This window comes from Bemisia tabaci, chromosome 2 (assembly GCF_918797505.1).
Source record: "Bemisia tabaci chromosome 2, PGI_BMITA_v3".
NCBI classification, from domain to species: domain Eukaryota; kingdom Metazoa; phylum Arthropoda; class Insecta; order Hemiptera; family Aleyrodidae; genus Bemisia; species Bemisia tabaci.
The window spans coordinates 48,944,512-48,956,887 of NC_092794.1; the positions used below are offsets into that span (position 1 = coordinate 48,944,512).

Here is a 12,376-nt window from a genome sequence, read left to right on the forward strand (position 1 = left end):
AATCACATTCCAACACGAAAAATCCCGGAAGATTCTCAATTTTTTCGACCTACCGCACAATCACCTAATACAACGAAGGAATGAGTTTTCCGTGGAAAACCGATTATGTGTTCATTTGGTTAGTATAATATATCAATAAAAGAACACCCTCAACACACGGAAAAATTAATTAATCACATTTCACCGGGAAAAATTCTCGATTCCAAGTAAAACGCGGGAATAAATGAACAAACGCCCTCAACACATGGAAAAATTAATTAATCACATTTCACTGGGAAAAATTCTCGATTCTAAGTAAAACGCGGGAATAATGTTTCCACGCGAAAGCCATTCCTGGTGCATTCGGTTTGGCTGGTGATATCTATAAAGGCACTTCTTTGAAACACGGGCAAAATTAAGTAATCACATTTCACAGCTGAGCATTCCAGGAAATTCTCAATTCTTTCGAGCCATAACACACTCACCTACTACATCGACGGAATGTTTTTCCGCGAAAAAACAATTACTCATCCATTCACTTTGACTGTGTGTATCGACTGAGATACATCCTCAAAACACTGGAATAGAGTAACAGTAGTATTATCGTGGAACCTCACGTAAAATTCTTGACCCTTGTCACGGGCCTACAATATCCATTTCAGTCATGTTTTCAATAAGTTTAAACTATGGTTTAATCTGAATTATCTGAGTATTTGAAGGAAAAATACGTCCTTTAAAATATTAGTTCATAGCGTGGAAGGTAGATCTTTACATGCATTGAAGAAAATTCCATGTATAAATTTTTATTTTTTTTTTTTTTTTTTTTTTTTTTTTTTTTTGCATTGACTGAAAAATGACATTGAAGCTTTCTGATTGCTTGTGATTTGGACAAGATATTAGAATATGACGAACTGAGAGGGACATTTAAAGAGAGGCAAGTTGGCGGGATGGGGAAGACACTTTCTTATTTAAATATTGATGAGTGAAGGAAGTGTGAATGCAAATGATAGAACAAGCTGACACCTCCGGCACACGGGTGCCGGATAAGGAAGCGATTCGATGTTCCCTCGAATATTTTATCTATTAAATTTAATCGACTTGAGGAAACTCTCTCTATTCTTACAAAATGAAATAATATGAAGCAGTTGTTGCCTACTTTTCTATTATTATCTTACGTTTGAAGAAAAAATGGAGCAGCATGTTCAAATAATCAATAATTTCCTCATTTATATGAGATTCTACAGAAACTGCTTTGCAAAAAGAAAACTTCACATTTAGATAGCCTCTTAGCCCACACGTATGTTTGCAGAAATATACTAATTAAAGTTTCGGAAAAAGTGTCATATTTTTGTATCGAAAATTTCCCTCTGTCGCAACATTGTCAAGTTTCAATCAGCCAGAATTATGGATTTGGCGGGAAAATGATGGCGGTTTTGGGCACTGCGTATGCAACCCGCAACATTTTTTGAGAATTCAATCAGAAACTTTGCAAAATTCGACTCTTCATTTAAAAAAAAAAAAAAAAAAAAAATAACAGTACAAGTATATCGTTCCAATGCGTTCAAGGGCTTAACGATTCCATTGCAGAGGTTTATTAAAAAGCATAAAATTTTATTTTATGAAGTTTCATGAAATGTTGCATCTCTGGTCGCAACGGAGCTCTCATCTTGTCTCCGCGCAGACAGGGTCACGTATAGCAAAAAAAGTCGCCGATGTCATGTGAGTGGTATTACACGATTCTGCTGCCTGGCGGAGGAATTTCGCGGGTGAAATATTAAAATGTCGACGATGGTCTGAAAGCTCCTCCAGCGAGTGCCTCCCCCCCTCTTCCTTCCCCCTCCCGCCGAGCGCTACAACTTTTTTCGTCTCTTTTTATGCGTTCTATAATTAATTGTAAAGTTTGTGACGTAAATCGTTTCGATAAGAAATATTAATGGACGGGAGGCGGGGCTTCAACTGTATGCATGCAAAAGTGCAGCTGAGACTTTTGTCTCTCCCTCTGTCACCGCCAAGTTGTCTCGTTTCACGCTAGAATTGTACTCTCTCGAGTTGCTAACTGGATGATCTCCCGCAGGCTGATTATCGAATTTAACAGACAAAGATGATGCGACGAAGGAAAAATGAAGCGATCCTGTTGGTTGATGCGGTGGTTTGATGTGGTCATGAGGTTGATGAAGGGGGAAAATGATGGAATAACCATAGGGTCTTTCGAGGGTTGACGTTAGTTCTTTTATTATTTACCTCATTTGTGCTTTGCAATGCAATGAGCCGCTTCAACCAATAGGATCACTCCATGTTCTCTTTGTCTTATTCTTTGTCTATTGCTTTGTCTATAAACTCCAATAATCAATCCGTCCTTTGTCTAGACCCTTTGTCTCCCAATAAACTTACCTACATGCTGGTCAATGCGATTCAATTTCCGAACTCCGTATCCTCATAGCAAGTTTCCGTGATACGACTATTCGAACTCCGGTGTGTTGCGGAGTATCATCGCCATTTGAAGGCGCTTTGAAAAACGAGAAGAAAGAAAACATGCAAATACTTGCATAGTCGTTCTTCCTCGATATAGGGTCTCTCATGGATCACTATTAGTTAGTTTATATGCATTAATTACCTCCTCTGTCCATTGCAATCATCCACTTCCACTGATAGGATAGCTCCATTTGTTCTTTGTCCTTTCTGTTAATTGCTTTTGTCTATCAATTCTAACAATCAGCCCGCGGTAACAGTGCTCTCCAGTCGACAACACTCGGTCTATTCATTTCATAGCGTTTAAAATATTCTGTCGATTTTTTTCAACGGCTATGTAAAAAGCTTATGTAGATAAATACAGTTTGTAGATTTTTCCCTCCTCGATTCAAACGCTTGATTGAATTGAAAACTTTCGAGGTGCACTCTCCGTGGAAACAGTGTAAATCTGGCATTCCGCTCGTTTATCATTCACATCTTAAAGCGACACATCACTGCAGAAATGAAAATATTTATTTTAAAGTAATATTCTTTTGCCCGCGCTCTTCTCGACGTATTTCAGAGCGCGCGAAAGTAAATCCTGCGAGATGTGACAATTACGAACTTTTTACCGAAACGCTCCTCCAAACTTTCTGCTATTCTTCCCAGTTATCCTACCCTCTCGCTCCTCTCATCCACACTTAGTTGCCTTAAACGTCCCCTTTTCTGCTCGAGATATTATATATTGTTCTCTCCGCTCTTGGCATCATTTCAAGGGTTCCAGTCGTGTTTTCTGATAACTTTCTTGTTTAGTGGCTCTGCTAGTAGACATACGCTTTTGCCGTCTCGGGATGACGAATAGATGTGGCTTCCACCTGGGCGCCAGAAACGTCGGAAATGTATGAATATTTGGACGTCTTTAAGTCGAAAGGAACTATATCCATTCTGTCATGAGCTCCGAGATCCATGCGAACACATGCATAGCAGGGCTCATGCCACAATGAACATAGTTCCTTTTGATTTGCGTCCACTTTACACAGGAATAAGGCCCACGTTTAACACTCTTCAACGAGTCCTTTGCGCCCTCTAAACATCTTGCGGCAACGGGCGATTTAGCCGAAGTATGAATTGAAACAGTACGCAGCATACAGTCTCTATAAAATCGGCCTCTTTAAATTTTTTTTTTTTTTATTCGGCCTCCTATGCTGTAATAATTGTATTGCTAGCTCTATGATCGGGAGGGTCCCGGGTTCGATTCCCGGCCAGGCGACCCGAGTTTGATGGTCTCAAACAATGCTTGCCTAGGACTGGTTGTTAGGGACGGAGGGGAACGGGACTGAGGCGCAGGATTAGCCCTTGTGGGCTACTTGAAGTAGTAAAAAAAAAAAAAAAAAAAAAAAAAAGTCAGTATAAAATTGAATCACGTGACGACAAGTCTGGAAAACAACTCTTAAAAACGATGTAAGTGTTTACAATTAACATTGGTGGAATGGCAAAAATAAAAATGACGTAACATGTATACTCTAACTTCCGTTTGATCTGTATTAAAAGACGTGTAAATATCTCAAATATTAGTTTATACATTCAGAGGTCTCAAAAACATTCTTATTAACTTCAATGTAATATTTGGAGCCAAAGAGATATTCTTTCAATCAGAAGTGGATCCAGCAATTTGACAACACCGGATTACCTCCCCCCTAAACCCATGTTAAATAATCGATTTTTGTCGGAGCACCTGGCCCGTCCAAGAATCGATATATTTCCATAGGTTTAAATGGAGAAAAACAATGTTGCCAGTTTGCTGGATCCGCTATGCTTTCAATTGAGCGCAATTTTGTTTCGCAACAATTTTTTTTCTGTGGTCTCTTGTCCCCATGAGCTATTACTTTTACATTTCTTCTCCTTGTATCTACAACGATGGCTCCTCCAAGATTTTGAGTTTTCTTACTTATACATTCACCATCTTCTTTTCGATTCGGACAGCTCTCGCCCCATCAACTTTGGAGGAAATTCAAAGAGCGCAAAAACTAAAACGATCAAAATCCAATTACTCACAAACAAATCAAATCGAATCTGCCAAGTCTAATCGACGGAGTGGATTTAGTCCCGAAGCTGAACGGAAATCCCTCTTCTCGGGCGATTTACTCTACCTCACCGCGACATCGGCGGAGCGCGAATCATTGGCTTACGATATATCGATATATCGAAATTTACCCATTTAAAGCTACGATAAAAATCCATTATTAAGGTATAGCCTAATAATCGATCCTCTCCCATAGGTTCGAATGGCAGATCAGTGGCGTGGCGTGCTTTGCGATATATCGATTGTTATGCCATTTAAACCTATGGAAAAGGATCCATAAACAAGGTGTTCGCAGCGAACGCCTTAATAATCGATTCTTTATCATGGTTTAAATGGCATAACAATCGATATATCGCAATTTACACCACGCCACTATGGCAGATCGATCGATTCAGCGTGAGTCATCCACTATCGATGGATTCCCCTTTAAAGCTATAATAAAAAATCGATTATTAGAGTATATCGATCCTTTTCTATTGGTTTGACTGCGAGGTGATTATTGAAATTGATAGACAAAGCAATAGCCAAAGAGACAAAAGAGATATTGAGGGATCCTATTGGTGGAAGCGGATGGTTTTAATGGACATAGGACTAGGTAATGGACTAACTAACGGCAACCCACAAGAGATCCCGATAGTTAGTTCATCATTTTCACCCTCAGTCTATAGGAACCACCCATTTCAACCAATAGGATCGCTTAATACCTCTTATGTCTTTTTAGTCTATTGCTTTGTCTATCAATTTCAATAATCGGCCCGCTGGCAGATTGATCGATTCGTCGCAAAGAACGATGCGCCATTGCACCGTAGCTTTAGGAAAGTGGACTCGGGAAAGGCGCACCGACTTCCATCGTAGCGAAAAATAAAATTGCTCCACGCGCGCAGATATCTCCAAGTGTTGTGTCCAAGAATAATGTTTGTATTAGGGAGCGTTGGACACGGGAAGAACCAATACCCGATGTAACACTCGTGGATGATTGATGGCCGATACGCCGACATCCGGAATCCATGATTAATCTTGTAGTTGTTTTTCTTCTCCATCATCCGAGTATCTCCGCAACCGTCATGGTACTCCTGCTTGCTCTGGGTTTTGCTGAAAAAGTTTTCTTTTTTCTCTTCTTTTTTCGTAAACAATTTTATTCAAATAGACCGAGGGTGTCTACCGGTCCGGATTCAGAAACTCCGGAAACAGGATTGATTTTTTGAGGGCGGTCCGGAAATACTGGAAGAGCACGGAAATTTCGCAAAATGGCCAGGATTCTTTTGCTTCCTCGATCTATCAATATTTTCCCATTTGAAGCTGTGGTGAATAATCGATTATTAAGGTGTTTGCTGCAAACTTCTTGTTTATCGATACTTTTTCATGGGTTTAAATGGCCGAGCAATCGATATATCGCGAAGTACGCCACGCCACTGTTGTGCATTGATCCTCATAGTCTTGGATAAATCTCAGGAGGGTCCATTTGACACAAAAGCCGTTGAAATGTTCGCAATATGATTTAATACTCGTACCCAGTCAAGATAGTGCGAGCGATGTTAAGTTAAAAGAATTCTGTTTTGCCTCGGTGTGACTCGAGGAGCTTATTATTTTTTTCTCTTGTTGCTAAAATAGTGCTTGAGGAAAAAATACCAAAATTGAAAATTCGTAGCGGGAAAAAGATGAATTATGTGACGGAATAAAATGAAGCATACACCCACCCTCAACACGCAGTTGACTCAGATTCTGTTCTGCGTAACCTTCTTGTGAAACTTCCCCCTAGAGAAAAGTTGCCACTTTTCAACACTCTCTCGTGTATATTCTACAAAATTTTTTTCTTAACATCACAGAGAAAAATCTATCGGCTCTTACAGTATTACCTTTGAGACAAATTTAAAGAAGAACTGCCGCAAAAAGGAATAAAAGAAGACAAATCTGCCATGTTAATATCTAATTTTCGTAGCTCCCATCTTTATTCTTCAGATATCATCAGATTTAAAAACCTCGTTTTCCAGTCAAAAAGTGCTCACACTGATCCAAATTTGGTGTTCCGATCTGATGAACAACGGACTTACCATCGTTTCCACTAAATTTCATTATTGAACTTTTCCTGTTCAACTATCTTTTCCCTAAAGAGGGGGTAAGAAAGACGGAAAAAAAGTTTTAAATATACTTGACTATTATATTTATCACATTATGTTTCTGTCCAGTTGCTCGCCTTGGCTTTTTCTCCCTTGATGTCTGAGTGGCCGTAGCTCCGATAAAATTGAATTCCGATCCGTTAAATATTTGACCGATGTGGAACTTGGACGGGAAACATGTTTGAACAATTTTGTAACCGAACGATCTGATGTAGCTCTATTCAACCTACCCTTTTGTTACTCGCAAACAGTGGCACTGCCCCATTTTAAGATGAAACTTCCTGAGCAAACATCAGTGAGCAACAACAATGGACCAGCATAAAAGGTGTTGTTGAACCGTTCAATTGTTAGTACCCTACTCGCGAATATGGCATTTTCAGTATTAGTCCATACACAATAAATAGTCGTCTCGCAAACATTTAGTCTCCGCACCTGTAAAGTGAAAGTCTCTGACGGTAAGAATTTCTCTCAAACTGGTTATAAGGAAAGCTGAGATCACGACAGCAAAACTTAATTTTAGACAAGTTTACCCCTGAAACTTACAGACTACAAAGAAACTAGCCAATTGCGTGTTTGAAAGTGTCGTCAGATGATGTTTTTGATTTTTTTGTTTGACCTCCCTCCTCTTATTTTTTTGGTCCTCATGCCACTCACCTGTCAGGCACCTCTAGAACCCTCCCCCTTTCAAAAAATGAAGTAAGGTTGTGAGTAATTTCTTTCTCATTCTCCCTCTTTCTATTAAGGAAAAACCGAAAAAACCCCTAGGAAACCTAGGGAAGGAGATCAGTATAGAATGTCCATTGTACATACAGCTTTAAACTATGAAAAATGTCTTCTATTGAATATCGGACCAATTATGTAAGTAAATTTTTAAAAATGACCCACACACAACTCAATGGCAAAATCACTTCCCTTTATTGCTGTGTTTCAAAATTTCCGCCCCTACTTTATTTTTTCGAAGAGGAACAAAGTTCATTCCACAGCTTGAAATTTTTTTCAGAATATTCTGCTGACAGAGAAGAAAAATCAAGAAAGTGTTGAAAGAATTATCCTAATTAGTCTCCCAAAAGATATAATAGAGCATGAAAGTAGGTATATGTAACGTCACAAACGGAAATACGTGGTCTTGTACTTTGGCTATTATTATGTTTATGTTTATATTTCTTGACTCTAATAGTACTTTGAAAGGGTTGTGAATCAAAAAGAGGATCGAACTTTTACTCTGAAGAGTCGGAAAATGACAAATGAATTTTAATTAATTTTTGTTTAAATTTACCTTCTTTTAACCGCAAGCTATATAATTTTTAGCATGTCTTGCGCAAAAACATTCGTAAACCATTTTTCCTAACACTAGTAGTTGGGTCTCTATTGTTAGTCTATCGTTGATGCGATCCCTCAATTTCCCGTGAATGGTCAAATATAAAATAGCAATCGATTTTTCCAGCTTGTATTTATCCTACTGTATATTTATACGACTGTTTTATTACACTCATCATCATTGTTCGAGAACAATTCTATTCATCAAACAACTATCTTGCATGAGAGATTGTAGAGGAAAGAAGAAGAATGATTGAACTCTTTCTCATTGCTGACCTTTGAAAATGTTTTTTTTTTTTACAAGATTTTCCAGTAATAAAAAATAATATCCCTCACTCAGTCCTCCTAGATGGATGAAAGTTAGAGCGCTGAACTTCCCAGCACTGCCGTGCTAAGAAAAATGTCGTATAAGCCTTTAGGCGTTGCCAGACTTCCCTTACTTGAATACGAATTTTCAAGGAAACTTTTGAATATTTTACCTCCACTTTTTTCAATGAATTCATCCTCAGTTTGATCTGGAATATGCGAAAATTTCAAGGGAAAATATTCATAAGGTTCCTTAAAAATTAGTGTTTTATCAGGAGAAATTTGGCAACTCCTGAAGGCTCATACGACGTTTTTTTGGCACGGCAAAATAGATGGTCGTATTTAAATCAAAAGTAACTATGTTCATTATGATATGAACCCTGTCATGCATGTATTTTTATGGGTCTCGTGGCTCATGTCAGATCGGATATACTTGCCTTTGATTTAAATACGTCCGCATAACTCAGGTGGTTGATATTTTCCCACGCAACAGTTGACCTTTCGTGCAGAACAATTACTTTTTCTCTTTTCGCGTGGAGGGAGGACTGCTAGATTGCCTGAATTAATATGCATGGCGTTCGGCTCAACAAGTTACCTAATCTTAATTATTCCCTGCCCTCAATCAAACGATAATTTTGAAGATCTGGTTCCCCTCCTTGACCGCGAGTTTATGCGTGCACACTTTTATCACTACTTCTAAACGTCCAAATTAGACACGGAGCTGCGGCTATAAAACTTCGATCGCAAGCCTGCGTTGCTGAGAAAGAACGCCGTATGAGCCCTCAGACGTTGCCGAATCTACATTGAAAAAATGCGTATTTTCCGGAAAACATGTGAATATTCTCATTCCAATTTCTCTCGTATTTTTATTCGCAATTTTAGCTGAAATGTCTGAAAATTTAAAAAAAATATATTCATAACTATCCTGAAAAATACATAATTTATCGGCAGAGACTTGGCAACATTCAATTGTTCGTACGGCGTTTTTTCATAGCACGGCAGAAGTCGGGATAAACCGTTGCGTAAACGTTGCGTAAACAAAGCTATCATCACCCGCTGCTATTTCTCACGGGTTCAAGAGGGGGAAAAATACGCACTCGTTATTAGCAACTACCCTCGACATGAGTGCACTTGTGAGTTAGATCAACAAAGGTATCGATGGTGGAACTTGGGAAATACTATTTTGATTGCAGAGTTTTAACTTTTTTTTTACTTTTTTTTATTTTTTTCCGTTTGTTCCTAAATCAATTGAAGCACTGAGGATGAAAAGTCGCAATCTCGTCTCCTCTACCTAAGAGTTTGACCGATGTTTTCATACTTTGTTAACTGGAGTAACCGATATTACTTATCGCGTAAAACACTATAATATTTTTCTCGCCAATATATTGAGAAAAAAAGAAGGAAAGAAAAAATTATAGAAAGAACGCAAACAGATTCGAGGCTCCTCGTCTCTCTATATAATAATTTAAAATATCTGCCGAATTTTTAGACACCTGGATGGAGATTGTAGCTCTTGATTTTCATAGCTTTAATTATTATTGCTGATGTATAGTCGATTTAAATTAATACCGTGGTTTTTATCCGAAATATCTTCGAATTTAATAAATTCTATCTCGGCAAAACGTGTAGAATGTTCTGAAAGACAAAAAATCGAATGAAATTTTTCCGAATTCAATCGGCCACCTTTAAAAATAATAAGATAATATCATACGTAACGTCACAACCCGGTCAAGTACCCCCATTATCTTCGAACAAATAAAGAAACACGCTAGAAAAACATCTGAAAATACAAGACCTAATCGATGAAAATTTTCAAACAGAGTCTAACTTGCATCAACCGCTAGTTTCTTCCCGCTTCTCTGATTTGAATGTTTGATTTTCTGTTTCAGTCATCGTTCTATTCTACATCTTTGAAAACGCTTATTTCTGTCTCAACTGTGATTCTTCTTGGACTAATAGTTACTTACCACGCTCTAGAAGTTCAGGTAACTTTTTTGACTCTGTATTGTTTAATGATTTCACTTTTCCCTCCTTTTAGTGTATTTTCCGAAGGAAATACACTATTGCGTTCTCCCCTGATGTCAGACCTGGACCAAAGACCATGTAATGAGCATCGATCATGGGTCGTAGATTACGAATATGCATGCCGTTTGAATTCATGTTTATATATATATATATATATATATATCTGTTTATTTATGTATGTATTTCCGACTCATCGTGGTTTTTCCGATTTTTGCTTGGTTATATTTCCCTCATTTTAAAAATTTCCGGGTGAAACTTTTTGCGATGTAAAGTAGAGGAACAGGACTACCATTCTGCGAAAAAAAAACGGAGATCGAAGTATTACATTTCGAATGGTGGGGGCGAGAAGTGGGGGGAGGTTCAATTTTGTGGGCGCGATAACTCGCGCAAATTAAAAGCTTTCCCCCCGAAATTTTTACAGAAGGAAGATCTTACATAGTTCTAGGCTGGTATTGAATTTGAGCGAAATCGGTCGAGCCGTTTAAAAATGGCGAGCTTTGAAAGTTTTAGGCGGGGAATGTGCGGCAAAAGAGGAGGGAAGCCGCACAGTGGGTCACGACCTGAACATTGGTGGACAAGGCGGCAATGTTGTCGCACAGTGGGTCACGACCTGAACATTGGTGGACAAGGCGGCAATGTTGTCGCACAGTGGGTCACGAACTGAAAATTGGTGGACAAGACGGCAATGTTGTCGCACAGTGGGTCACGAACTGAAAATTGGTGGATAAGACGGCAATGTTGTCGTACAATGGGTCACGAACTGATGAACTGATAATTGGTGGACACGATGGCTATATTGTCGCACAGTGGGTTACAGACTGATAATTGGTGGACAAGACGAGTGGGTTATGGAGATTCATCCATCGTCATTCAAGCTTGCCACAGCGTTTGTTGACATTTTTTCATATCAGACATTACACGAGGATTGTTTTTGCAATCTGGCGACATGAAGTCCTTATTTGAATGATCAATGCCTCCAACAGTGTAAACGTAAATCCAACCTCCAAAGATTGATAACTCCCCGCCCCCGCCCCTCCCTTCGGAAAATACACTCTTCCCGCGGTGGACGCGCGGGTCACTTAAAAGACAGAACAACTGAGGCCGGACACTCAAACTTAAAAACGCGCGCGAAGCGCGCGTCCTGGGGGGGCTTGGGGGGGCGGAGCCCCCCCAAAAACCGGCGCGGAGCGAAGCGGAGCGCCGGTTTTTATAGTTTTTTGCTCTCCCGGAAAATTTGGCTTCGATGAGCTTACGGACCCCTTTTTTCATGCGAAGTCAGTCTCATGAGGATTGTATTTAATACAGGGAAACCAGCTCGATTACAAAGCTGTAAAAATCATGCATCTTCATCTTTATCTATGAAATGCCAAGAATAACAAATATCTTTCCTTTTCCCAGTTACTCAAAAGTAAACATGTGATACACGCTAATTAAAATTTGCAAATGACAGACCTGTCCCGAGGCTGAGCAGTCCAGGACACATCGAATATCAGAGGAAACATGGATTGCATTTTGACCGTGTTAAGCAGAAAGGAACCAAGCGACATCAGCTATTGTCAAATTTAATTGAGTGATTTATTTTTTACTTGAGAACGGTTGTGCGGATTTTTTTTTTTTTTTTGTTTGCAAATTTCAGTAAGTTTTCTGCATAGTTCGAGGCAAATTCCTTAAAAATTTCCAACAAATTTGCACAAACGTCCTCTTATAAAAATTAAATTCATCAGTTGTATTTGGTTATACTGCCGTGCTAAGTTGGAACGCATTATGAGCCATAAGGTATTGCCAAATTTCCTTCGAAAAATTACAACTTTTCAGGAAAATTTTTGACAGCCTCACTTCCAATTTTTAGAGAATTTAATTCGTAATTCGATCCAAAAAGTCTGACAATTTTATGGGAAAATATTCATAACTTTCCTTAATGATACATATTTTATGAGAGGAAACTTGGCAGAATTCGATTGCTCATACGACGTTTTTACTTAGCACGGTAGTATAGCTGATGTGACTTGGTTCCTTTCTGCTCAGCACGCTCCAAATGCAATTCATGTTTCCTCTGATTTTTGATGCGTCCTGGACCGCTCAGCCCCGGGACAGGCCTGTC

General features: G+C 39.0%; 1 protein-coding gene across 4 annotated transcripts in view; it reads left to right on the top strand.

Annotated features, from left to right (window-relative positions):
* Positions 1 to 12,376, top strand: part of SK (small conductance calcium-activated potassium channel) — a 398,226-nt gene that overhangs the window by 338,159 nt on the left and 47,691 nt on the right. For all 4 annotated transcript variants that reach the window (XM_072297495.1, XM_072297494.1, XM_019061693.2 and 1 more), the window contains one exon: positions 10,140 to 10,235. In XM_072297495.1, the coding sequence (XP_072153596.1) occupies positions 10,140 to 10,235 (96 nt within the window). The remainder of the gene's footprint in view (positions 1 to 10,139; positions 10,236 to 12,376) is intronic.